The sequence below is a fragment of the Molossus molossus genome, unplaced genomic scaffold (assembly GCF_014108415.1).
Source record: "Molossus molossus isolate mMolMol1 unplaced genomic scaffold, mMolMol1.p scaffold_m16_p_18, whole genome shotgun sequence".
NCBI lineage: Eukaryota > Metazoa > Chordata > Mammalia > Chiroptera > Molossidae > Molossus > Molossus molossus.
In genome coordinates this window covers 63457575-63485111 of record NW_023425353.1, presented here as the reverse complement: position 1 = coordinate 63485111, position 27537 = coordinate 63457575, and the positions used below count along the sequence as shown (strand labels likewise).

Genomic DNA, 27537 nt, shown 5'->3' with positions numbered 1-27537 from the left:
TGCTAATAGAGACCGTGGCTTTCTGATTGGAACGCTCCGCGTTCACCCCGGCTATTCTGTGACGTGTGTTCCGCTATGTCTGCCCATTGGCCAAACAGTGCCAACGTGCGTCAGGAGTTGCACGGGGAGAACCGGATTAAACGGCGGGAAGAGGATTGAATTTCCGTTAGTCCCTTCAAGGGATTAAGGGATGCGGTCGCAGTGGGCGAGCGGACAGGATCTGAGGAGCCAGGTCCGCAGCTGTGCGGTGACGCCAGGCTCCACGTGGCATCCCAGAGTGCTCAAGACCCGGGACCTGGAGAGGGGGATGCAGCCTCCAGTGAAGGCTCCCCCAGCCCCGAAAGACTACGGGGGCCATCAAGGCAGGGAAGAATTTGGCCTCTGCTTCCGCCTCGGACGAATTACCTCCCGTTCCTGTTTCGCAGGGGCACTCAAACAAGGAGACAGTGGCAACGTTTCATGAGTTAAACTCAGTGATCGAAGAGTTAAAGCTATTGTTTGGGCTGCTGGAGCCCCAGGTACCCCTATGGAGTCCCAGCCATAGCCCCCTCTACTCCTAGGATTCCACATGGTATCCTCCGCCGTAGCGTAATGAGAACGCTTACTGTGTACCAAATTTTCACACCAAAACTTGGGACCAGGTTTGGAACTAGTGCTCAGGAAGGACGACAAGAGATCTGCAAGCAGAAGAAAGGCTGGGATGAAATTAAATTTAGAAGTAGAAGAAGAAGAAAGGTTGGGAGATGCAGCCGGGTCATCGCCCTAAAAAGAGATTGGCGGGTGAGGGCGGGGGGCGCGAGCAAGTAGGAAGGATCCAACCATGGCCACCCTCCACACCCTGTTCAGCACCGTGGGTAGCGTTTATTTTTTTTGCCCTTAATAAAGATGGCGGCAAGAGCTCCGGTAATCAGAGCTGTCATGCGCGACGGTCTGTACCACCGGATTTGGGGTTTCGGGGCGGAGGTGGAACGAACCATCGCAGCAGCCGGGAGCCATGTTGGAGCGGCGGGAGGAGGCTGCAGCGTCGGGGATGCTGTGGTGGGGGCGGCAAAAGCCAGGGCCGCACTACAGAGGGGCTCTGGCAGCGGAGTAGATGGTGGCCAGAGGGTGGCGGCGGTGGCGCGGAGCGACAGGCCGAGAGGCGGGGGACCGGGGCGGCGGCAGGAGCCCGGGAGGGGGCCTGAGCGGCGGGGCGGGCCCAAGGCCCGGACCGGGGCGGGGTACGGTGGAGGCCGTGTGGGGAGGCGGGGGGTAATGGCGAGGCAGCCGCCGTGGTGGGGTCTCAGGGGGCTGACGACCCCGCTACTCCTGCTCCTTTTCCTCTCTTTGTTCCCTCTCAGCCGGGAGGAGCCGGGGGACGGCGGGGGCCAAGGGTGGGACGCGGAGGTAGCTGCTGCTACGGAGTCAGGGGCGCGGATCGGCGGTGGGGCCTCAGCTCTTTGTCCCGAACCGCCCGGGGACCGGGAGGATGGAGAACCTGGCCTGGGAGTCAGGGAACCTATCTTCGTGGGGCTCCAAGGGGGAAGGAAAAGCGCCCAGAGTGGTCTAGGGTCCCCTGAGCAGCCGGACGTGGGGCTTGGGACAGAATACGGGGTCCAGGCATTAGGCAGCGGCGGGCGAGAGACAGGACAGGGACCAGGGTCTCTGTTATGTTGGCGCCCAGAGGTCTCCTCTTGCAGGCGCACAGGACCCTCACGAAGAGATAGTTTGTCGCCAGAGGCTCTGTCCCCAGGGGTCCCGGGCCCAGAGAACAGCTTGCCCTTCCCTTCAGATCTTCTGTTTCGTCCCCGTGGTTCCAAGCTGGTGTCCTCCCAGAGGAATGCTGTGAGAGGCGCCCCAAAAAAAGTGGGAACCATGCGATGCTGCGGGGAATTGTGGGTGCTGGGGCGCAGGGGTCAAAGCGAGAGGACCCTGACATTCCGAGCTGAGAGGACAGTCACCCAGGCGGACTGTCCTACCGATGCTGTGGGATCTGGCCTCGGGCTGGATTCAGCACCGAGCATGGCAAGGACAGCTCCCGCTACTGGTTCAGCACCTCGCGATTATCGGACAGCTCCCAAGCCGACGCCCAGGCGCATGCGCTCCCGCGGTCTCTTCCGCCGCCGCTTCCCTCCGCAGGGCCTCGGGCCGAGGCTCCCGGGGGTCCCAGCTCGGCGAGGACCCTGGAGAATACCCCTAGCGAGCCGGGTCCGTCCCCGTCGCGCCGCGAACCGCCACCCGCAGTTTCCGCAGTACAACTACCAGGCTCTAGTGCCCGAGAACGAGGCAGCGGGCACCGCGGTGCTACGGGTAGTGGCACAGGACCCGGACGCGGGCGAGGCCGGGCGCCTAGTATACTCGCTGGCTGCGCTCATGAACAGCCGTTCGCTGGAGTTGTTCAGCATCGACCCACAGAGCGGCCTCATCCGCACGGAGGCCGCTCTGGATCGCGAGAGCATGGAGCGCCACTACCTACGCGTGACGGCACAGGACCACGGCTCGCCGCGCCTCTCGGCCACCACCATGGTGGCCGTTACAGTGGCCGACCGCAACGACCACGCGCCGGTGTTTGAGCAGGCGCAATACCGGGAGACACTTCGTGAGAACGTGGAGGAGGGCTACCCCATCCTGCAGTTGCGTGCCACCGATGGTGACGCTCCCCCCAATGCCAACCTGCGTTACCGCTTCGTGGGGCCCACAGCTGCGCGCTCCGCCGCTGCCGCTGCCTTTGAGATTGATCCGCGCTCGGGCCTCATTAGCACCAGCGGTCGTGTGGACCGCGAGCACATGGAAAGCTACGAGCTGGTGGTGGAGGCGAGCGACCAGGGCCAAGAGCCCGGGCCGCGTTCTGCCACCGTGCGTGTGCACATAACCGTACTGGACGAAAATGACAACGCGCCTCAATTCAGCGAGAAGCGTTACGTGGCTCAGGTGCGTGAGGATGTGCGCCCCCATACGGTGGTGTTACGCGTCACAGCCACCGACCGGGACAAGGACGCCAACGGACTGGTGCACTACAACATCATTAGTGGCAATAGTCGCGGCCACTTCGCCATCGACAGCCTCACCGGCGAGATCCAGGTTGTGGCACCTCTGGATTTTGAGGCAGAAAGAGAGTATGCTTTGCGCATCCGGGCGCAGGATGCAGGCCGGCCTCCGTTGTCCAACAACACGGGCCTGGCCAGCATCCAGGTGGTGGATATCAATGACCATACTCCTATCTTTGTCAGCACGCCATTTCAGGTATCTGTCTTGGAAAACGCGCCCCTGGGCCACTCGGTCATCCACATTCAGGCAGTGGATGCAGATCATGGGGAGAATGCCAGATTGGAGTACTCCCTTACTGGTGTGGCACCTGATACTCCCTTTGTAATAAACAGTGCAACTGGCTGGGTATCTGTGAGTGGTCCCCTGGACCGTGAGTCTGTGGAGCATTACTTCTTTGGTGTGGAGGCCCGAGACCATGGCTCACCCCCACTCTCAGCCTCAGCCAGTGTCACAGTTACTGTGCTAGATGTTAATGACAATCGGCCTGAATTTACAATGAAGGAGTACCACCTACGGCTGAATGAGGATGCAGCTGTAGGCACAAGTGTGGTCAGCGTGACTGCTGTAGACCGTGATGCCAACAGTGCCATCAGCTACCAGATCACAGGTGGCAACACTCGGAATCGCTTTGCCATCAGCACCCAAGGTGGTATAGGTCTGGTGACACTGGCTCTGCCACTGGACTACAAACAAGAACGCTACTTCAAGCTGGTGCTAACTGCATCTGACCGTGCCCTTCATGATCACTGCTATGTGCACATCAACATCACAGATGCAAACACTCACCGGCCTGTCTTTCAGAGTGCCCACTACTCAGTGAGTGTGAATGAGGATCGGCCAGTGGGTAGCACCGTGGTGGTCATCAGTGCCTCTGATGATGATGTGGGTGAGAATGCTCGTATCACCTACCTACTGGAGGACAACCTGCCCCAGTTCCGCATTGATGCAGATTCAGGGGCCATTACACTACAGGCCCCACTGGATTATGAGGATCAGGTGACTTATACACTAGCTATTACAGCTCGAGACAATGGCATTCCACAAAAGGCAGACACTACTTATGTAGAGGTGATGGTAAATGATGTGAATGATAATGCTCCGCAGTTTGTGGCCTCCCACTACACGGGGTTGGTCTCTGAGGATGCCCCACCTTTTACCAGTGTCCTGCAGATCTCAGCCACTGACCGAGATGCTCATGCCAATGGCCGGGTCCAGTACACTTTCCAGAATGGGGAAGATGGAGATGGAGATTTTACCATTGAGCCTACCTCTGGCATTGTCCGCACAGTGAGACGGCTAGATCGTGAGGCCATACCAGTGTATGAACTTACTGCCTATGCTGTGGACCGAGGTGTGCCCCCACTTCGGACTCCAGTCAGCATACAGGTGACAGTGCAGGATGTGAATGACAATGCACCTGTCTTCCCAGCTGAGGAGTTTGAAGTTCGAGTGAAGGAGAACAGCATTGTGGGTTCAGTAGTGGCCCAGATCACAGCGGTGGACCCTGATGAAGGTCCCAATGCCCATATAATGTACCAGATCGTGGAGGGAAACATCCCTGAGCTGTTCCAAATGGATATCTTCTCTGGGGAGTTGACTGCACTCATTGACCTGGACTACGAGGCTCGCCAGGAATATGTAATCGTGGTGCAGGCCACATCTGCCCCTCTGGTCAGTCGAGCCACTGTGCATGTCCGTCTCATTGACCAGAATGATAATAGTCCTGTGCTCAACAATTTCCAGATCCTCTTCAACAACTATGTATCCAACCGCTCAGACACCTTCCCCTCAGGCATCATTGGACGCATCCCAGCTTATGACCCTGATGTCTCCGACCACCTCTTCTACTCTTTTGAGCGGGGCAATGAGCTGCAACTATTGGTGGTCAATCAGACCAGTGGAGAGCTTCGACTCAGCCGCAAGCTAGACAACAATCGCCCACTGGTGGCCTCCATGTTGGTGACTGTCACAGGTAAGGGGTGGGGACAGGCAAATGACTTGTCTGGGCCTCAGGAGCTCCACAGGGCACCTCAAACCAAAGAGGGATTTTGAAGCCTTCTAAGAATCTCTTAAGTGTTGGGCTCCTGCACCCAAGAGGATCTGCCATAGACTTCATAGGTTAGGTTCACATAGTCCCTGCTTAGGTTCTTGGGAAGTCTCTAGAGAACCCCAAAGATTATAGGGCATCTAGAAGATCCTATAAAGACTGTATGAACTGTCTACTACTCTAGGGATGCCCCCCCCCCCCAAAAGGCTGGGAGTCCTGGGTTTATGCTTTGGAGGTCACAGGAAAAGCCAGTATAGGCCAGTCAGCCCACCACACCTCTATTCAGATGATGGGTTACTTCGAGTCCATTCTGACCCTCACTCCATCTGTGCAGGTGAGGAAAGCCAATAATTTAGTGGTCAGAAACAGTAGCTTACTCTGGCAGCTTCAGGCAGAGAGTGGGCCCACATTGGCCTGGCTACTATTCAAGGGACTGACCAAGGCCCTGCCCTTTGAGAAAATATCCAGAGGTCCACCTGTCTCTTTCCTGCCTCCACAACCCCAGGTTTTCACAAAGCCCTTCCTAACAAGGGAGGGTGCTGGTGGGAGAAGCTCTTGTAATCCTGCCTACTGGAAATTGCAGAGGTTGGGAGACAGTCTTTATTTGTGTTCATTTCCCAATTCTGGAGCATGGACTCCTGGCACTGCCAAAGAAGGCACAACATTTATTTATCACTCAATTTACTCAACAACCAGCTCTCATCAACCACCCAATGTATGCTATGGTCTGGGGACAAGGCATATAAGCACCTCATCCTAATTTCTGGGGGTGGCCACTGAGATTGCAGGACCCAGGTCTGGGGCAATGGGCAACTTGCTGACCTAAGGATACTGAGAATGGGAGAGGTCAGGGTGCAAGGCCCTCCTAGTGAGAGGGCGCTTACTGACCTGGATGGATGGGGTTGAGTGGTTACAGGGCCACTGCCCTTCTAGTGCCATGGGAAAATAGTTTGCTCATCCCTCTTTGTTTTTTGGAGGGGATACTTTGCTGGTTCTGCAATGCTGGGAGTGGGGGAAGATGGGTAGTCAGTGACCCTGACTCCTCTTTGTGTCCTGAGTGGGAGTGGCCTGCTGACTATAACTTGGGGAAGGGTGAGTTACTGACCACTTAGAACCCTTCTGTTGGAGGAATGGCTTGCAGGCTCGTGGCCACTGAGGTGGGGAGGAGTTGCTGGTTGATTCCCAATTCAGGCCCTTCCTTGTGTTGGAGGGAGAGGAGAGGAAGCAGCAACTTGTTGCCACCTTGACCCTGGGAGAGCTGGTGGTCACAGACCCCCTTGTCTCCTGGCAGGGTCAGCCTGCTGACTCAGGTGCTAGGGGATTGGGCAGTCACTGGCTATAGCCCTCTTGTGACCCAGGGAGGGCAGCCACTGACCCCAGACTGACTACTGCCTGTACCCCTGCCCGCAGATGGGCTGCACAGTGTGACGGCGCAGTGTGTGCTGCGCGTGGTCATCATCACGGAAGAGCTGCTGGCCAACAGTCTGACCGTGCGCCTCGAGAACATGTGGCAGGAGCGCTTCCTGTCACCGCTGTTGGGTCACTTTTTGGAAGGCGTGGCCGCGGTACTAGCCACACCGGCCGAGGACGTCTTCATCTTCAACATTCAGAACGACACGGACGTGGGGGGCACTGTGCTCAACGTGAGCTTCTCCGCACTGGCCCCACGCGGGGCCGGGGCTGGTGCTGCAGGTCCCTGGTTCAGCTCCGAGGAGCTGCAAGAGCAGCTGTACGTGCGCCGCGCGGCACTGGCCGCCCGCTCACTTCTGGACGTGCTGCCCTTCGACGACAACGTTTGCCTGCGCGAGCCCTGCGAGAACTACATGAAGTGCGTGTCAGTGCTGCGCTTTGAGTCGTCTGCGCCCTTTCTGGCCTCGGCCTCCACGCTCTTCCGCCCCATCCAGCCCATCGCAGGCTTGCGCTGCCGCTGCCCACCCGGCTTCACCGGAGACTTCTGCGAGACGGAGCTCGACCTCTGCTACTCCAACCCGTGCCGCAACGGGGGCGCCTGCGCGCGGCGGGAGGGCGGCTACACGTGCGCCTGCGGCCCGCGCTTCACAGGTGAGCCCGCGGGGAGCCTCGGGCGGAGCAGGTGAGGACGGGGTGACTCGGTGACTCGAAGCAATCCTGGACAGGTGGGCGCGGTGAGACCACAGGCCGTGGATGAGAGTCGAGGGCCACCAAGGCCCGAGGGCCTCAGTCGGGGCCATGGACAGAGCGGGCCTGTAGTGCACCGGGCGGGATGGGGAGAGGTTGGGGCCAGACCGAGTGGGGCATGCCCACCGGGAGTTAACCCTTTTAGCATTGGCCTTGAAGGGCGGAGGGGGCCTGGCTTGGTCGTGGCCGCCTCTGACCCAGGCTTAACCCCCAGGAGAAGACTGCGAGCTGGACACGGAGGCCGGACGCTGCGTGCCTGGCGTCTGCCGCAACGGGGGCACCTGCGCCGATGGGCCCGACGGCGGCTTCCGCTGCCAGTGCCCCGCGGGCGGCGCCTTCGAGGGCCCGCGCTGCGAGGTGTCGGCTCGCTCCTTCCCGCCCAGTTCGTTTGTCATGTTCCGCGGCTTACGGCAGCGCTTCCACCTCACGCTGTCCCTCTCGTAGGTGCCCGCCCGTGTCTCCGTGCTTCCACACCGTCCCCACTGCCTGCAGGACCCCGACTCCCCGCAGGCCGCCGCCCCCCCCCTGACACCCTGCCCGGGTGTCAGCGTCACTGCCCCTGACGTCACTCCGCTGGCCCCACTAGCCAGTCCCGCCCTCTCATAGGTTCCTCTCTTACCCCAGCCTGGGTTCCTCCGGCCCACCTTCTTGTCGCAGGGGTGGTGGTGTGAGGAGGTGTCCAGCGCGTGCCTCGCTCCGCCCACCCCTCCCAGGTTTGCAACCGTGCAGCCCAGTGGGCTTCTCTTCTACAACGGGCGCCTGAACGAGAAGCACGACTTCCTGGCCTTGGAACTCGTGGCCGGGCAAGTGCGGCTCACGTACTCCACAGGTGGGTGCCACAGGTGTGTGTGGGCGAGTGGGTGCATGGGCGGGTGAGATGGGGGCGGGAACAAGCCCAGCAATCCCTTCAGGTTTGCCTCCCTGCACACCTGAACATACACCTCCGTGCCAAACAGACATCAGTGAGGACCTGATTCCCTGGGGGAAAGTCCATCTCTCCAAGAGGTGTGTACTTCTCCTGTCTGTCCAAAGGCACTCTGGTCCGACCAGTGTGGTCACCAGTGGTGGGGGGGGAGTGATTTGATGCATCCAGGGTCACCCTGGGAGTAGCTGTGCCTACATGACTTGAGGGGTCAACTTAGCAGCTCCAGACAACCCTCCACACGCATCACCCCAATAGGTGAGTCCAACACGGTGGTCAGCCCCACAGTTCCAGGGGGCCTGAGTGACGGGCAGTGGCACACAGTGCATCTGAGATACTACAACAAGGTGGGCACCACCCTTGGCCCGGGAGTATGGGGGGAGCTGGGATGCCACGTTCTGCCCTTCAGGGGTTACCCTGGGGGCCCTGTTGAGTGGTGTGCCTGGGTCTCTAGCCCCGGACAGATGCCCTGGGGGGTGCTCAGGGCCCCTCCAAGGACAAGGTGGCTGTGCTGAGCGTGGATGACTGCGATGTGGCTGTGGCTCTACAGTTTGGTGCTGAGATTGGAAACTATTCATGTGCAGCTGCTGGCATGCAAACAAGCTCCAAGAAGTAAGGCCCCAGCCCCTGGTCCCCATGCCCTCTGCTTGCCAAAGCCCACCCAACCCTTCACACGCCCCACTTCTCACTCCAGCCTGCCAAACTCCCCATCCTTCCTCAAGCCACCGGATTTTCCTCTCCTGACTGGGACCCTGAAACTCCACCTCACCTTCACTTCTCCATCAACTACCCCAGGCACCTACATGCCTCACTCTTTCATCCTAACCCTCAACCCCAGCTCTTCTACCTTTCCCAGACCCTCTGCCCATCAGGAGTTCTCCTTTGCATCCTCAACTGAAGTAAGGCCCCAGTTACTCCCCCAGCCTGGCCTTGCCCTCCCTCCTCAATTACCTTACCCTCTGAGTCCTACCTCCACACACTTCCTGTGGCCCCCAGGAGCAACCCTACCCTGGTTCCAGTCCCACCAATGACCTGGACCCCTGACCCCCAGGTCCCTGGACCTGACGGGCCCTCTGCTCCTGGGGGGTGTTCCCAACCTCCCCGAGAACTTCCCCGTGTCCCACAAGGACTTCGTCGGCTGCATGCGGGATCTGCACATTGATGGTCGCCAAGTAGACATGGCGGCCTTCGTCGCAAACAACGGCACCACGGCAGGTAGGCCATGTCCCCATCGTAGGGATGGGGTGGAGGGGTACATGGAGTGACTCCAAATCTGACCTCATCCACTCTCTCCTTTGATGACAAGCACCATGCCACAGATCAGCTCTTGGTAGGGCCAGCCTCCTACCAAGTCCAACCCTGAGAGAACATGGCACTGAATCATGGCCACTTGCAGCCCCTCTGGACCCCTATGTTCTGTCTAGTGCTTGTGCCCCCCTCCTGTTTCATATCTTCCATGTGCCTTCCCTTCCCAGGCTGCCAGGCCAAGCTCCACTTTTGCGACTCGAACCCATGCAAGAACAGTGGCTTCTGCTCAGAGCGGTGGGGTGGCTTCAGCTGCGACTGTCCTGTGGGCTTTGGTGGCAAAGACTGTCGGCTCAGTGAGTGGGCAGCATGGGCTAGGAGGGGCCTGCAGGGTAAGTTCTGTTCCTGAGGTGGGGCCTGTGACTTTGCTCCCTTTATCTCCTCAGCCATGGCCCATCCCCACCATTTCCGAGGCAATGGCACATTGAGGTGGGACTTCGGAAATGACATGGCTGTGTCTGTGCCATGGTACCTGGGGCTGGCATTTCGGACACGGGCGACACATGGGGTCCTGATGCAAGTGCAAGCTGGGCCACACAGCGTGCTCCTCTGTCAGGTGTGTCTGTCCTCCTGATCCCCCCCTAGACCTTCAGCTCTCAGTCACTAATGCCACTGGCAACATTCCTGTTGAGTTGGGCCCAGTCAGACAGCATACTTCTCTGCCACGTGTACTGACCATACTTGACCCTGCTCTGGACCCTGGCCCTTGACCCTCTTTCCCACCATGGTATTCTCTGCAGGTCCAGGACATCAGCATGGCTGTCTGTGCTAGCTGCACCACTCAACAACCTCTGGTCCTAACTTCTGCCCCTTACCCTCACTTTCAGCAACATTATGTCCGGATTTGCCAGAGACAGTCTTGCTCCTGCTGTTCTACCGTTAATATTTTTTACCTCTGAGTGCCCTGATCTCACCTCCCAACACTCCCAGCCCCAGCTAAACTTGGGGCTCTGACCCTAGGTCTGTGCCTCTCTACTCACAGCTGGATCGGGGGTTGCTGTCCCTGACAGTGATGAGGGGCTCAGGCCGTGCTGCTCACCTCCTCCTGGACCAGGTGACTGTCAGTGATGGCAGGTGGCACGATCTTCGGCTGGAGTTGCAGGAGGAGCCAGGTGGCCGGCGGGGCCACCATGTCCTCATGGTCTCACTGGACTTTAGCCTCTTCCAGGTCTGACCTCTGACCCTGGGATAGTCCATTCTGTCTTTCAACCAGACCACCTCATTTGATCCCACTTCTAGTCCAGCTCCTCTCAACTCCCTCCCCTGCACATAGTGTGATGTTTTCCCTGTAGTCCGCCTCCTCATATCCTGCTCTGAGCCCACCCTGCCAGCCTGGCTGGTCCACTGCCAGGCCCTCCTTACGTCAGGGAGGCTGCCTAGATTTCTGGCCTGGTCTTGGGGTAGTCAGCACTTTGCCTAACTCCGAGAAACCCCTTCTGGTCTCTGCCCCTATCTCCCCAGCTCAAAAGCAAGGGGTCTCAGGGTCTGTTCTGGGTCTAGGAGAAAGGGGCCGACCTGAGCCCAGCTCTTGATGGAAACCTTCCTGACATCCATCCCCCGTGCTCCAGCAGGTCCTCCATGCTCGAGGGCAGCTCATTCCCAGACCGTTCCCCTGGTGCAGAGGGACAAAGCATGGTCGTGCAGGGCGAGGCCAAGGCCAAGACTGACTCTGGGGTAGGGCAGGGGTCCTCCCACACCTCCAGTGCTAACTGCCCTCCTCCCCCAGGACACCATGGCATTGGGGAGTGAGCTGCAGGGCCTGAAAGTAAAGCGACTCCATGTGGGAGGCCTGCCCCCCAGCAGTGAAGAGAAGATTCCTCAGGGTCTGGTTGGCTGTATCCAGGTGGGGGTCAGCATGGGAATATGATATGGGGCACTAGGGTGAGTGGCCAGAGATTAAGGGGCCTTGGGAGCTGAAAAGCTGCATTCACATGAGGGATGGGGGATGGGGGACACAGAGCCGTCAGAGACGGGTCAAGACTTTCTGTGCCGTTGGAGGTGAGTCTAGCTCAAATTATCAAGGGTCCTTAGAGGTCTGTGTCAGGGACAGCACAGTTAGGGGTCCCATGGGGGGCTGAATTAAAGATATTTATGTCAGGGTCTGGGGTTTTTAGGGAAGCTGCATGTCAGGAGTCATCAGACCAGATGACTGGCTGTATAGGACTTGGGTCTGAGATGCTCTGACATGGGTCTCACCTCTGGCTGTGTTCCTAGGGGGTATGGCTCGGCTCCACACCTTCAGGGTCCCCAGCCCTGCACCCCCCCACCCAACGAGTGAATGTGGAACCTGGCTGTGTCGTGAACAATGCCTGTGCATCTGGGCCTTGCCCACCCCATGCTGACTGCCACGACCTCTGGCAGACCTTTTCCTGCGAATGCTGGCCAGGTAGGGCCTGGGGGGGATATGTGATGTGGGTGGCTCGGGATGAAGACGCAGGGACCCGGGGAGCCTGGAGGAGGAGGAGACTGAGAAGGACAGGTGCCTGTTCCCTCTCATGCTCCGTGGTCAGTGTCCCGAGTTCTCTGACCCAACCTGCAGGTTACTATGGCCCAGGCTGTGTGGACGCCTGCCTCTTAAACCCCTGTCAGAACCAGGGGTCATGCCGGCACCTCCCAGGAGCCCCCCATGGCTATACCTGTGACTGTGCAGGAGGCTATTTCGGGCACCACTGTGAGCACCGGTAAGGGGCTAGGGGCTGAGATGATGGGAGGACCGGGTGTAGGGTAAGGAGGGTTACTGAGATGCATCTCACCTGGCTGTCCACCCCCAGGATGGACCAGCAATGCCCACGAGGCTGGTGGGGGAGCCCAACCTGTGGCCCCTGCAACTGTGACATTCACAAGGGCTTTGACCCCAACTGCAACAAAACAAATGGGCATTGTCACTGCAAGGTGTGCCTGGTCCCTAACCCCTGACCTCTTAACTCTTCCCTGGCATGATTTGTGATTCTCACCCAGCTTGCTGACCTCTGCCCCCTGACTCAGACCCTTTACCCGTCCTGTGACCCAACTGCCATTTCTTGTGCTTGACATCTGACCCCTCTCTTAAGTTTCATTTGAGGCCCAATCTTCCTTCTAGCTGTTGAGCATTGTTCTCTTGACCCTTTGTCCTTGATTCTTCTCATTCCCCAAGCTCTGATCTCTGACCTTAGGCACCTGACCCATTCTCAAACAGGAGTTCCACTACCGACCACGGGGCAGCGACTCGTGCCTCCCGTGTGACTGTTACCCTGTGGGCTCCACCTCGCGTTCATGTGCACCCCACAGTGGGCAGTGCCCTTGTCGCCCAGGAGCCCTTGGCCGCCAGTGCAACAGCTGCGACAGTCCTTTCGCAGAGGTGACAGCCAACGGCTGCCGAGGTGAGCAGGCTCCCCCCAGCTCCACATGTGGAAGGCGAGCTCTGGCTCTCTGTCTGCCACCAAGTACTGAGGCCCGTGTGGCTCCTTGGGTAGGGACTCTGGAGGGCTTCTCTGAGGAGACACTGACACCCAAGGATCCCCACAGTTGCCCTAAGTACTTTGATGACCTGTCACTGAATCTGACAGGCCAGCTCCTGCGAGGCCAGCAGGGGAGTGGTGGGCTGTGGGCCTGGGTTGAGTGGTGGAGAGACAGTGGGTGTGGCTGTCACGTGCCCCTGCCCCTGGCTGTTTGGCTCAGAGCCTCCTTTCTCCCTAGTGCTCTATGATGCCTGCCCCAAGTCCCTGAGATCTGGAGTGTGGTGGCCCCAGACCAAGTTTGGCATTTTGGCCTCAGTGCCCTGTCCTCGGGGGGCCCTGGGTGAGTACCTAGGGAGCAGGTGCATTGCTGAGGGTGGGGGGTGGGCCTGTCCTTTGACTGCTGTAGCCACCTCTTTTCCTGAGATAGGTGGCTTGGTTCCTGCAGAGAGGTGGGAGTGGTTAGGGGTCCATGTGGGCCCCTCACTGCCTCCTAGGGCTCTGGGTCCCTCCCCACATCTCACTGAGCCTCCGTCTGTTTCTCTTGGCTTCTGGTCAGGATTGCGGGGTGCAGGTAAGGGGTACGTGTTTGCTCAGGTGCGCTGCCCCCTCCCACTGCCAAAGCTTTTGCAGATCTCTCCTGCTGCCTGAAGTCCCTGCAGTCCCCTCCCCGCCTGAGGTCTCTAAAAGCTACTCCTAATTGCTTGAAGTCCCCAGAGGCCCCTTCCTGCTGTCTGAGGAGTCCAGGCCCCTTTTCTGATGCTCAAGGTCCTCAGAGACCCCTTCCCACTGCCTGAAGACCCTGGCAATCCCTTCCCACTTCCTAAGGTCCTTGCAGATACCTGCTCAGTTCCTGAGGTCCCTGCAGGTATCTCCTTACTGCCTGAGTTCTCAAAAGATGACCCCCCTTTGAGGTTCCTACAGACTCCTCCCCACTGCCTGAGGTCTCCCCCAAACCCTCCTCTTTGCCTGAGATCCCTGCAGTGGCTGAACAGAGATGATCTGTGTATGCATGCATGCGTGTGTGTCTTTCTGTGCCTGCGCACGTGTCTATGAGTCTGTCTTGGGGGGAGAGGATTCTGCGTTAAGGTTAGGGTCCCTCTTGTTGATGGCTCCTTTATGGTCCAGGTCAATTTTTTTTTTCTTTATTGATTTTAGAGAGAGAGGAAGGGAGAGGAAGAGAGAGAAACATCAATGAGAGAGAATATCAACTGGCCACTTCCTGCATTCCCCCCACTGGGGATTGGGCCACAACCTGGGCATGTGCCCTGACTGGGAATTGAATGGGTGACCTCTTGGTACATAGGTTGATGCTCAACCACTGAGCCACCCTGGCTGGGCAAGGTCCAGGTCAATTCTTTTTTTTTTTTTTTTTTTAATTTTTGGTACGTGCCCTTAGTGGGAACCAAACCTGGGACTCTGGTCCGCAGGCTGATGCTCCAACCACTGAGCCAAACCGGCCAGGGCCCAGGTCAATTCTTATACAACCCCCATCCCAATACTACAGACATTGGAGAGATGGCAGCAAAGTCATCACTGGGGGAGTTAAAACTTGTATGAAGCCCTGGCTGGTTTTGCTTAGTGGTTAGAGCATCAGCCCGCAGACCAAAGAGTTGCAGGTTTGATTCAGGTCAAGGGCATGTTACCTCGGTTACAGTTTGGTTCCCGGCCCTGGTCAGGGTCATTTGGGAGGCAACCAATTGATGTGTCTCTCTCACATTGATGTTTCTCTCCCCTCACCCCACTCTGTCTGAAGATAAATGGAAAAATATCCTCTGGTGAGGATTAAAAAAAAAAAAAAAAACTTGAAAACTTCTACCCCCATAACAGTTTGGTCACAAAGTACTCCTGGAGAATCTGGTCTGTGTCAGCATGTCTGTGTGTATGTGTTTGAAAGAGCATTGTCTGTCTGTGTTCTTGTTCTGGTCTATGCACCTGTGTGTGTGCAGATATGAACATTGGTGTGTGTGTATGTAGGTCTGTGTGTGCGTGCTTGCCCTGGGTCACATGTCTATGAACCTTTCCTAGCCTGTGTGAGTGTGTGTGTGCACGTGTGGACATGTGCACAGCCCTGCTTGTGTGCTCACCTTTATAGTTGGTTGTTCAAAATGGTCCACAGACTTTTTAGAAATTGACTGACAGCAGCTGGGGCCTGCCTGGGCTAGGGGCTGAGGACTGGGGGCTGGGCCTGCTCCATCCAGGGATCTAGACTCAGAAGTTCTCTGAGATGGAAGGAGGTGCTGTGGTCACCTTCTCAGAAAGGTATTCAGGCCCCAGGCCTCACCAGTGCTTACCTGTCCCCAGGTGCTGCTGTGCGGCTATGTGATGAGGACCAGGGTTGGCTGGAGCCCGACCTCTTCAACTGTACCTCCCCTGCCTTTCGAGAACTCAATCTGCTGGTGAGACTGCCCAGATCATGCCCTACACTCAAGACCTGCCTGGCCCTGGCCCAGTACTAGCCTTAACTTCCCCAGGCCTGTGGCAGGCCCCAGGCATCATGCCCCAGCCCTTGGCTTGGGCATTTCCTGGTTACCCTTTAATCTGGCCAAAGCCTTCCTGTGAGGCTTTTGAGAAAGGCCTAAGGAACCACAGCGGTCACCCCCGTCTTGGTCCTGGCAGTTGGATGGCCTAGAGCTGAACAAGACAGCATTGGATACTGTGGAGGCCAAGAAGCTGGCTCAGAGGCTGCGGGAGGTGACTGGCCACACTGACCACTACTTTAGCCAAGATGTCCGAGTCACTGCCCGCCTCCTGGCCCACCTGTTGGCCTTTGAGAGCCACCAGCAGGGCTTTGGGCTGACAGCCACACAGGACGCCCACTTCAATGAGGTAGGGCTGTGCCCTGTGCTCTCGGGCCCCTGGCCCCAGATTCTGAGCCCTGGACCCCCTGCTTAGGCTCCTCCTGGCCCTGGGGAGGTGAAAGCCCTGGGCTCTTCCCCTGGTACACCCTGCACCATTCCCTTGCCTGCCCCTCTGAGCACTTGGCCAAACCCCTCAGGCCTGCCCTGCCCCCTCACAAGACCTCACCTGGCTGAGCCCACCTTCCTGCCCCTCCTCCCAGAATCTGCTGTGGGCAGGCTCTGCCCTGCTCGCTCCTGAGACTGGGGACTTGTGGGCAGCACTGGGGCAGCGGGCCCCCGGGGGCTCCCCCGGCAGCGCAGGGCTGGTGCGGCATCTGGAGGAGTATGCGGCCACGCTCGCCAGGAATATGGAACTCACGTACCTGAACCCTGTGGGGCTGGTGACACCCAACATCAGTATGTGGCGGTGGAGTTGGGCAGGGGGCTGTGCAAGGGTGAGGCCTGGAGGTCTGCGGGGCTGGGGGCTATGGATGGCAACCTTAGTGGCAGGAGGCCGGGCTGCCACCCGCAGTGCTTCTCAGGCATAGGCTCCACTGGTAGCACAGAGGCTCTGGGGCGTGGGGTAGGAGGGGGTGGGGCCCTTAACATGGGGAGGAAATCCTTGACAGTCTTACCCCTCTTCCTCCTGGACAGTGCTCAGCATCGATCGTATGGAGCACCCTAGTCCATCCCGGGGGACCCATCGCTACCCTCGTTACCACAGCAACCTTTTCCGAGGCCAAGATGCCTGGGATCCTCACACCCACGTGCTGTTGCCTTCCCAGTCCCCATGGCCATCCGCACATGAAGGTGAGAGCCCTTGGGTGACCCCTGGGCCAGGTCCTGTTTCCCCAGGCCAGATCCCATGTTGCCTTCCTGCCAATTCTCCCCTTGCCAGATCGCTGTGAGAGACTCCCCTACGTCAACCCTCCACCCCACAGCACTCCCTCACCTCGCCAGCTCTTTCCCTCGCCTCAGATGGCCTTTCCAAGCCTGATATCCAGGACCTGACCCTGGGAGCCCATGTTCCCTTCATGGGCTCCTGCCCCCCCACCCCCAGTTTTGGACCTGTACGGAAGGAATTCCCATGTTTGATGTTCAGTTCACAGCTGGTTTTGTGGGTGCTCAGGGTCAGAGGTCACTGACAGTGGCTCCTCCCTCTCCCCTGGCAGTTCTGCCCACAAGCAGCAGCAGCATGGAAAACTCCACCACCTCAAGTGTGGCCCCCGCACCAGCCCTCCTGGAGCCCCAGCCGGAGCCTGGGATCTCCATCGTCATCCTCCTCGTCTACCGCACCTTGGGTGGGCTGCTCCCTGCCCAGTTCCAGGCCGAGCGCCGGGGCGCCAGGTACACAGGCGGAGTTATTCCAGGCCCCTTACTCGAGCTTCCCTCAAGCTTCTACCCAGCCTAGTACTCCCTTTTTGGCGGGCAAGTGAGCAGGTTCATAGTCATACAGAGATGCTCCTACGCGCAGCTACAGGGAGCCTGGTCCATGCTGTTCTGTAGAGTGCCGTAGATTGGTAGACAGACACGGAGCCACAATGGGAGCAGTCACATAAAGAAGAGGTGTGGGAGCCAGGTGCAGACAGGCAAACTGGCTGATAGAGACAAGCAAAGACAGGCCTCCCGATGGAGGTCAGATGGGAGTGGCAGGGAGGGCAGTGTGAGGCATAGTCTGGAGCTGCTTGGGCCTCAGACCCCGTGTGGGCAGTAGGTCTGCAGCCCCTCAGCTGGAAAGAACCTGCTGTTTCTGCAGAACCATGACACCCCAGCTAGGCCATTGACCGCTGGTCTCGAAGCAGCCCAGCAGAGGCTGAAGGGGTCCTTAGAAACAGCATCCACTCGGGGGCATCCCAGACCGTGGCTCAGCCATGGTGAGTGGCATGAAGACAGTGAGGTAGGCAGTTGGAGCTTGGGGAGGTTGGCAGTGTTCAAGCCCAGGTGGGGTGTCTCCTCAGACTTCCCCCGAACCCTGTTATGAACTCCCCGGTGGTCAGTGTGGCTGTGTTCCATGGACGCAACTTCCTAAGGGATGCCCTGGAGTCCCCAATCAGCCTCGAGTTCCGCTTGCTGCAGACGGCGAATCGGAGCAAGGCGATCTGCGTGCAGTGGGACCCGCCTGGCCCGTGAGGACCTCCACTCTGGAAACCCTTGGTCCCCTATTAGCTCCTGGGAGGCCCAGCCTACCCCTGGGGCCCCCACTAATACCCCTGTGTACCCAGCCCCATGAGGAATGCTGATCCCCAACTCCAGACACCCTCAGCCCTTCCTACCATCTCTCACAACCCCCGCCTGGCAGTGGGGCACTCCTCAGAGCAGATGGTAGATCTAACTGCCCTGTGGCTGCAGGGCGGACCAACATGGACTGTGGACAGCACGGGACTGCGAGCTGGTGTACAGAAATGGGTCCCACGCACGCTGTCGCTGCAGCCGGACAGGCACCTTTGGGGTCCTCATGGATGCCTCCCCCCGTGAGGTGGGGCTGTGTTCAGGGTTCCAAGGAAGTGGAAGGGTCAAAGGGCAGGGGTTCCCAATACCCCAACAACCGCCCCTGTCCCCACAGCGGCTAGAGGGCGACCTGGAGCTGCTGGCTGTGTTCACCCACGTGGTTGTGGCTGTGTCTGTGGCTGCGCTGCTTCTGACGGCGACCATTCTGCTGAGCTTGCGCAGCCTCAAGTCCAACATGCGTGGGATCCATGCCAACGTGGCGGCCGCCCTGGGGGTGGCAGAGCTCCTCTTCCTGCTGGGGATCCACAGGACCCATAACCAGGTGCAGGGTCAGGGGGTCTGTGTCCTGATGACCTCAGCTGGTCCAGGAAGGCCTAGGGCCAGAGCTCAGGGTCAGAGGTCAGGGATGCTCCAGTTGGGGCCAGGGTGTGGGGCAGGATACAGTGGTAAGATGCTGTAGTTTAGGGGTCAGAGGTGGGAAGCAGATGCCTGGGGTGGATCTGAGGCAGGCAAGGCAGGAGAGACCCTGACACCCCTGCCCTGCCTCCAGCTGGTGTGCACTGCGGTCGCCATCCTCCTGCACTACTTCTTCCTCAGCACCTTCGCGTGGCTCCTTGTGCAGGGGCTGCACCTCTACCGCATGCAGGTCGAGCCACGCAATGTGGACCGTGGCGCCATGCGCTTCTACCACGCCCTGGGCTGGGGCGTCCCTGCTGTGCTGCTGGGTGAGGGTCCTGCTCACTGGCCCATCCAGGCTGTGACCCCTGACCTCTGTCCATCTCATGGCCTGACCCCTCCCTCCGTCCCCAATCCTGATCATGACCCCAACCTCAGACTCCCATGCCATCTGCTCTGCAAAGAGCCTGCTCTGCTCTCCATCCTGGCTTCTCTCCATACACGAGAGGCTCAGCAGCTCTAGAACACACCCTTTCCATCCTGTCCCCACCCCAGGCCTTGCCGTCGGCCTGGATCCCGAGGGCTATGGGAACCCTGACTTCTGCTGGATCTCGGTCCATGAACCCCTCATCTGGAGCTTCGCAGGCCCTGCTGTCCTTGTCATTGTAGTGAGTGCCCTGCACTTGGTGCCACCTGTGTGCTCCCCTTGCAGCAGGGGGAGGAGGGCAGGTAGGGAGCCCTGCAGCAGGTGTGGTGGTGTCAGGTGAGACGTGCCAAGTGGCAGTCTGCAGGCTTCCTGGGCTCGGCCTCCACTGTTCCCCACTCAACTGGCATGGAGACGGAGGCATGCAATCAGAGACGGCTGCCTCTCCCTGCCTCTGCCTCCCTCTCTCTCTGTCTCTCCATCTCTCAGTCAGTTTCTCTCTGGTTTCCTATCTCTGACCTTCTCTAATTCTAAGCTTCTCTGTCTCTCTTTGTTTCTGACCTCTACATTGTGTGTGTTTCTCTGGTTCTGCCTCTCTGTAAATCTTGATCTCCCTCTGTCTTTCTCTCACCATCTCTGTCTCCCTCTCTCTCTCGCCCCCGCTCCACATGTCCGGCTGTGGGTCCAGATGAATGGGACCATGTTTCTCCTTGCTGCCCGCACGTCCTGCTCCACTGAGCAGAGGGAGGCCAAGAAGACTGTGCTGTGAGTTGGCTTTCTGGGGGTCATGGGTTATTCTCCCCCTCCTGATTGGGGTCTAGGAACATGCATGGGCTCTAGATTCTGGGTAGGGGGAGGAAGTCACCTGTCCTGGCCAGCAGTCACTCTCTGGTGCCCTCAGCATACTCTGGCTCCCACTTGTGCTGTGGCCTGAGAGGCTCACTTTGCCCCATGCCCATGTGTTCCCACCATCGTGCGTGCTTTCTCCCTGCCCCCTTCCTATACTTTTCTCCTCAAGGCTCTTTTTTTTTTTTTTGCCATCAATAAGAAATTTACTTGTTTTAAAAATATCTAAATGCTGGCATTGTCCAGAAAAATTTAACAGGTTTATTTATATTGTTATAAAGTTGAACTGCTGACACTTGTTCACTGAAACATTTTGACTTGCATTAATGCCTTATGTCCCCGCATTTATATTAAAAAAATTCACACACAAATGAAAATGGAAAAACTGCCAATACCTGATTTCTGCCCCCTATTTTCAACTCGCAATCATATACTTAGGTACCTTTTGACCCCATGGGAAAAAAAATATCTAACATTCAGAATTACCAATAACAGGAAGAAGAAAATTAAAAAAAAAAAAATTTTTATATTTTCCATCATAGTGGATTCTTAAGCACATTCTCCACGTATGCGGCGTGCTAGCCGGATGTCGTTTGGCATAATTGTTACACGTTTGGCACGGATAGCACACAAGTTGGTGCCTTCAAAAAGGCCAACCAGATAGGCCTCACTTACCTCCTGCAAAGCACCAGTAGCTGCACTCTGGAAGCGCAGAAGCAATTTCTCGCACCAGACGCTGGAAGGGAGGTTTGCAAATCAGAAGTTCGGTGGACTTCTGATAACGTCTAATTTCACAAAGTGCCAGGTACCAGGCCTGTAACGATTAGGTTTCTTCACCTCTCCAGTAGAGGGCGCACTCTTGCGAGCCGCTTTGGTAGCCAGTTGTTTCCTTGGTGCTTTACCACCGGTGGATTTGTGGGCAGTCTGCTTTGTAGGAGCCATGGTATAGAGACCTCTTTACTGACCCCCCTTCTCCGGCTGGAGCTCCCCGAGCTGGAGGCGGCGCAGGCGTTAGAGAGCAACGGCGGCTGTGAACACAATTCTCTCCTCCAGGCTCTTTGAGTACCTGGTTCTTTCTGTGATCTCTCATACCCCCTAGTGTCCTCCTGAGACCTCCATGTTCTTTGTTGTTGTTGTTAATCCTCACCCGAGGATATTTTTTCCACTGATTTTTTTTTATTTATTTTTTCCACTTTTTGTTCAGATAGAGTGGGAGTGAGAGAGAGGAAGAGAGAGAGAGAGAAACATCAACATGAAAGGGACACATCGAGTGGCTGCCACCGCACAACCAACCAGGGCCGGGGACAAACTGCAACCGAGGCACGTGCCCTTAGCAGGAACCGAACCCGGATCTCTCTGGTGCGCAGGCCGACGCTCCAACCGCTGAGCCAAACCAGCCAGGGCTCCATTGATTTTTAGAGAGAGTGCAAGAAAGGAAGGGAGGGAGGGAGAGAGAGAGAGAGAGAGAGAGAGAGAAACATCGATGTGAGAGAGACTCATCAAGTCATTGCCTCCCTCACGACCCCGACTGGGGCCAGGGATCAAACCTGCAACCCAAGTACATGCCCTTGACTGGGAATCAAGCCCGCAACCCTTCGGTCCACGGGCCCATGATCTAACCACTGAGCCAAACCAACCAGAGCGTCCTCCATGTTCTTGAATTATTATTTTCTTTATTGATTTGAGAGAGAGAGGAAGGGAGAGGGAGAGAGAGAGAAACATCGATGAGAGAGAACATGGATTGGCCGCCTCCTGCAAGCCCCTCACTGGGGATTTGGCCCACAACCTGGGTATGTGCCCTGACTGGGAACCGAGTCAGTAACCTCTTGGTGCATGGGTCAACCACTAAGCCCCACTGGCTGGGCAGCAACCTCCATGTTCTTATGTGAATTCTTTTTCTTCCATGTTCTCTTTGTGTCCCCTGCCCGATCCCTGTGCTTCCTCCTGTGTCCCCTACATGAGCCCTGTGTGACTTTTGTGTGTCCCCCTGTGTCCTTCCATGTTCCGGCGGCAGGACCCTTCGGAGCTCCTTTCTGCTTCTTCTACTGGTCAGCGCCTCCTGGCTCTTCGGCCTCCTGGCAGTCAACCACAGCATCCTGGCCTTCCACTACCTCCACGCCGGGCTCTGTGGGCTCCAGGTAATGCTGACCTCCCTCTGTCACCCCGGACCGGGTGGTGCTTCAGCAGGGGCGTCCAACCCTGGGCAGGGCATTGGCCCAGGCCTGGGGCTGACTCCTACTGGATGATTGACACTAGGCTGGGTGCTGACCTTCACCAACACTGAGGCTTCTGGCTGCTTGCCCCTGGCCACTCTGACCTTCCCTGACCCCAGTCACTCATGCCCTTCAGACCTCTCACTGCCTTGGCTGACTTTCCCTGACTGACACCCTGGTGGCCCTCCTCTGACCTTTTCTGACTCATTTCCAGTCTCTCACTGACCCTTGCTGACCCGCAGGGCCTGGCTGTGCTGCTGCTCTTCTGTGTCCTGAATGCAGATGCTCGGGCTGCCTGGACACCAGCCTGTCTGGGCAGAAAGGCAGTGCCCGAGGAGGCAAGGCCAGTGCCTGGGACGGTAAGGGGCTCTCAGAGGTGGGGAGTCAGGGTGGGGGCCCCAGGAGGCCAGGGTTCGAGGCTTCTCCAGAGTTGGCTCAGACCCGTCTCCATTCCCCGCAGGGGCCCGGGGTCTACAATAACACGGCCCTCTTCGAGGAGAGTGGCCTCATCCGCATCACTCTGGGCGCCTCCACCGTCTCCTCCGTGAGCAGTGTTCGCTCCGGCCGGACCCAGGACCAAGATAGCCAGCGGGGCCGTGGCTGCCTCAGGTGAGCAGAGGGGCCTCCTGTGCCGGGGACACAGCTCAGACCAGCCCCACTTTCCCAGGGGTGGGTGCCACCAGGTCCCACTTTGGCCATCTGGGCCTCTGTTGCTGCCTGTGCCCAGAGGCCTCCTGCCTCACCCTGGAATGCTTCGGAGCCATCCACCTGCTCGCATCGGTGCCCAGTCTCCAGAGCACCCCATCACATCCCTCTTTGATGGGGGGGGCTCCTGCATTTTCAGGGACAATGTCCTGGTTCGGCATGGCTCGGCTGCTGACCACACTGACCACAGCCTCCAGGCTCATGCTGGCCCCACTGACCTGGACGTGGCCATGTTCCATCGAGATGCTGGTAGAGGTGGGGGCCTGGGCCAGGGAGGAGGGAGGCGGAGGATCTCTCCATACTTCCCCTTTCTTCTGACTGCGGTGGCCAGGCTTCTCAGGTCCCCTGCCCCAGGAGGCACCAACCACCCTGCCCTGGTTCTCCTGACAAGTCCCAGCACCTTCCATTCCTGCGCCCGCTCCGAGCTCTCCCCAGGGCCCCAGCCCTGTATCCTCCTTGCTGTGGCCACCCTCCAGATTCTCCAAATCCCACCTGTCTCCAAGACACTGCTGGGCCTTCCTCCTTCTGACCTTCCCACCTCCAGGTGCAGACTCTGACTCCGACAGTGACTTGTCCTTGGAGGAGGAGAGAAGTCTGTCCATCCCATCCTCAGAAAGCGAGGACAATGGCCGGACACGAGGGCGTTTCCAGCGTCCACTCTGCAGGGCTGCCCATAGTGAGAGGCTCCTCACTCACCCCAAAGGTGATGGGGCCCTATGACCCCATGGGTGACCAAGAGACACCTTATATTCCACTTGGTGTGACCCCTGAGGATTCCTGGGACCAACCTCTTGGGAACCTGGGGCCATCTGGGCCCCCGCACTCCTCTCCCCGTCCAGCCTCCTGGCAGTGTTCTGCTGGCTGGGGACCCAGGGACAGCCCGGGCAACAGGAGAGCCAGGTCAGGGATATTTAGGGTGACCTGTCATCCCTCCAGCTCCTGGTCTTCCCTGAGGAGTGGGGTTCCACTCCCAGCCATCAGGTTTCCCCACCTCCAGTCTCTGTCCATCTCCAGTTGAGAGTGAGGGCTTATGAGTAACCCCTCCCTGGATGGTGCCATTGCGCTGAGAGACACCTCCTATTCCTACCTACGCTCAGGGTTTCAGGAGTCGTTAGGGTCAGGGATTACAGAGTCTGGATCACAGGGGTCTTGAATCACTGTGGTCAACCAAGGGGCTCCTGTAACCTGCCCTGGTTCTGCAGATATGGACGGCAATGACCTCCTGTCCTACTGGCCAGCCCTGGGGGAATGTGAGGCTGCTCCCTGTGCTCTGCAGACCTGGGGCTCTGAAAGGCGCCTGGGGCTGGACACCAGCAAGGATGCAGCCAACAACAACCAGCCAGACCTGGCCTTGACCAGTGGAGATGAAACATCCCTAGGTCGGGCCCAGCGTCAGAGGAAAGGTATGATCCCTGACCTTGGCCTGTACTTCAGGGACCCCGGGGACTGCCCATGCTCTGACTCGGATTTCATCCTTCTAATCCCAAATTGCTTCACAGGGTTCCCAAGAGCTCCTTTTGCTCTGATCCGGGAGGTTTCTGCTCCTCTCCCTTGCATCACAGTCCCTGGGAATTGCCTGCCCCTACCCTGGTCTGCACCACAGAAACCCCGGAGAGACTGCCCCTGCCCTAACTCAAGGGGTTTCTGCCCTCACTTCTGTATCACAGGGACCTTGAGTAGTGCCTGCCCCAGCCCAGGAGAGTTCTGCCCTTTGACCCTGTCTGCATCACCAGGACCTGGGGCTGCCATCTACCCCAACCTGATGGGGGGAGGTTTGTCCCTACCCTTGCACATGGGCACTGTCCTGTCCTGACCCAGGCGCCTACTGCCTCCCCACTCTGACCCCTGTCCTGCTGCCTCTCTGGAATTCCCAGGAGCTGCCTCTGCACCTCTCCAAGGGGTTTCTGCCCCCAACCCTGTCTCTCAGAGCTCACAAGGCTGCCGCGTTCCTAAACCTAGGGAGTTCCTGCCATCCATGTACATACCCTGTCCCCCAATTGTTCCCCCACAGGCATCCTGAAGAACAGATTGCAGTGTCCACTGGTGCCACAGACGCGAGGCACCCCTGAGTTGTCCTGGTGCCGTGCAGCCACCTTGGGCCACCGCGCTGTGCCGGCTGCCTCCTATGGTCGCGTCTATGCTGGAGGGGGCACGGGCAGCCTTTCGCAGCCGGCCAGCCGCTACTCCTCCCGCGAGCAGCTGGACCTACTTCTCAGGCGGCAACTGAGCCGCGAACGACTGGAGGAGGCCCCTGCCCCTATCCTGCGTCCCTCGAGTCGGCCAGGTTCCCAGGAGTGCCTGGATGCCATGCCCGGCCACCTGGAGCCCAGGGATCGGGGCAGCACCCTACCACGGAGGCAGCCACCCAGGGACTACCCTGGCTCCATGGCCGGCCGCTTCAGGTCACGGGATGCACTGGACGTGGGGGCACCCTGCGAGTGGTTGAGCACACTGCCCCCGCCCCACAGTGCCCGGGACCTTGACCCACAGCCCCCGCCTCTGTCCCTATCTCCCCAGCGGCAACTCTCAAGGGACCCCCTCTTGCCATCCCGACCCCTGGACTCTCTGTCCAGGAGATCGAACTCAGGGGAGCAGCTGGACCACGTGCCTAGCCGGAACCCCTCACGAGAAGGCCTGGGGCCCCCCCCGCAGCTGCTCAGAGTCCGGGAGGACCCAGGCAGCGGCCCTGGCCACGGCCCCTCCACAGAGCAGCTGGACATCCTCTCCTCTATCCTCGCCTCCTTCAACTCCTCCGCACTCTCCTCCTCCGTGCAGTCCTCAAGCACGCCCTCAGGCCCTCACACCACTGCCACGCCTTCTGCCACGGCTTCTGCGCTGGGGCCTTCCACGCCACGCTCTGCCACGTCCCACAGCATCTCAGAGCTGTCGCCAGACTCAGAGTAAGCAGGGTCCAGCCACCTGCGCACACCCTCCTGTGCACTCTGCCCTGTTCTGCCACAGAATGGGGTGAGGGTTGGCAGACAGTACAGGCTCCCCCCGGCTCAGCACAGCTAGGGGGCCACAGGCTTAGGGCAGAAATCTGGCAGGCAGTGAGGCTGTGATTAATTGGGGCCAGCCATGCCCCCACCCCAAAGAGAGGCGCTGTGCCTTCCAAAGGGCTTGAGCTAGTGGGGTTGGGGCAGGAGCCAAGGCTGATAAGTGAGAGGGGCAGGGAGGAGAGGAGCCTACTCAGGAGGCTGTGCTTAGGGAGTAAGTATGGGATAAGGAGGGGTCAGACTCTGTGCCAGGACATGGGTGCCTTATATGCCAGCCCGAAGAGCTAACTAAGCTAACATTCATTTATTTAGTCAACGTGAAGTTCTTCCTGCCTGTGGGCACTGTGGGGTAGGGCACACGGGGATTGAGTTGGCACCTGGTGAGTCTCAGGTGCCTGTGACAGCAGACATATCAGGGAAGCAGCTGAGTACTCAGGAAGCAGAGAGGCAGCGTGGAGGAATCAGGAGTTGCCAGACCTTAGAAGTCAAAAGAAAAGTTGAATCTTAAGGAGGAGGAACAGTTAGGTTAGGCTCTGTGGAGGTCTGTAGGGTGAGAAGGCTTTGGGAGGAAGGGGTCCCGGGGAGTGGAGTTAGGGGAGAAGAAAGGAAGGAGAGTGGGGCAAGGGGTCTGGGGCTGGTGCCCAGGGGCTCTGAAGGATATTGGGGGAGGGGATCAAAGAGAGCTGTGAGCACCATCTGGGTCCTCTTGCAGCCTAGCCTTGGAGTCTGGCTCTTGGGGACAGGGAGCTAGGGGGACTGAGCATGGGTTCAGGCTTTGGAGTCACACTTGACCCCTCTGAGCCTTGGTTTCCTTATTTGCAAAATGTGTCTATAGTAATAAACTCTGAGATGTGGAGATTTTTTTTTTTTTATCATCCTCACCCGAGGACATTTTTCCATTCCTTGTTCAGATAGAGTGGGAGGGAGAGAGAGGAACAGAGAGAGAGAAACATCGATGTGAAAGGGACACATCGAGTGGTCGCCACCCGCACAACCAACCAGGGCAGGGGACAAACTGCAACCGAGGTACATGCCCTTAGCGGGAACCGAACCCGGGTCTCTCAGGACCGCAGGCCGACGCTCTAACCGCTGAGCCAAACCGGCCAGGGCTGAGATGTGGAGATTTTTGAGAAAATCTGTCAAGTGCTTAACATGGTGTCTGTACATAGTAGGTGCTTGCTACGTGCTTAGAGAAAAGACATAGGTGGCCAGCCAAGGAGCCTTGCTGATGGGTCTGGGGGTCCAGAATGGGTGAAGGGATCAGAGAACCCCAGAATTGGCATGAAAGAGCTAGGGACTGAGAGGCAAAGGTGATGAGGGAGGTGAGGGGAGGTGGCACAGGCCCAGTCGGGGGGGGGGGCAGTTCAGAGTCCCCTCAGCAACCATCTTTGATCTCTGCATTCAATTCTGCAGAGTTCCCAGAAGTGAGGATCACTCCTGAGGGGCAGATGGACAGCTGAGGAAGAGCTGAGGGCATTGGAGGACTTGGGCTAACAGAAGAGACTCCAGGAGTCCGGGGCTAATCCCAAGGCAGCCCCCAGCTTTCGCTGTTGTTGCAGTGCTGAGCATCCATGCTCGTCCGTGAGCATGTGAGCATGCGTGTAACAGGTGCAGGGCCTGGGAACTGAAGGGAGGACTTTTATACTTTTTGTACCTTTGTAACCAGAGAGATATGCTTATGTTATTTTTCAGCTTTTCTGTTGCCTGGGGTTCTGAGGCTGGGCTGGGAGGGGGAGGGGGACAGAGGGAAAGAGGTACAAAGTTTGACCCCACTTGG

General features: G+C 58.3%; 1 protein-coding gene across 1 annotated transcript; it reads left to right on the top strand.

Moving 5' to 3' along the window:
* Window positions 1-1254: 1254 nt before the first annotated feature.
* Window positions 1255-27452, top strand: CELSR3 (cadherin EGF LAG seven-pass G-type receptor 3). Its single transcript, XM_036266638.1, has 36 exons — window positions 1255-4999; window positions 6485-7135; window positions 7446-7671; window positions 7945-8060; window positions 8412-8500; window positions 8608-8765; window positions 9205-9368; window positions 9629-9754; window positions 9845-10014; window positions 10441-10626; window positions 11185-11301; window positions 11673-11844; window positions 11998-12139; window positions 12230-12350; window positions 12634-12817; window positions 13134-13235; window positions 13452-13466; window positions 15197-15291; window positions 15512-15721; window positions 15954-16149; window positions 16387-16542; window positions 16905-17079; window positions 17691-17858; window positions 18082-18208; window positions 18296-18502; window positions 18731-18905; window positions 19132-19244; window positions 19689-19765; window positions 21861-21984; window positions 22302-22418; window positions 22520-22668; window positions 22904-23013; window positions 23309-23467; window positions 23967-24167; window positions 24776-25664; window positions 27174-27452. Exons 1-36 carry the CDS (start codon window positions 1255-1257, stop codon window positions 27199-27201), a joined length of 9960 nt encoding a protein of 3319 aa, XP_036122531.1. The 3' UTR covers window positions 27202-27452.
* The last annotated feature ends 85 nt before the right edge of the window (window positions 27453-27537 follow it).

Coding starts and splice junctions, on each gene's coding strand:
- CELSR3 (XM_036266638.1), top strand. CDS start 1,255: ATGGCGAGGCAGCCGCCGTGGTGGGGTCTCAGGGGGCTGACGACCCCG. Junction 9,369..9,628: donor AAACAACGGCACCACGGCAG/GTAGGCCATGTC, acceptor TTCCCTTCCCAG/GCTGCCAGGCCAAGCTCCAC. Junction 16,543..16,904: donor ATGGCCATCCGCACATGAAG/GTGAGAGCCCTT, acceptor CTCCCCTGGCAG/TTCTGCCCACAAGCAGCAGC.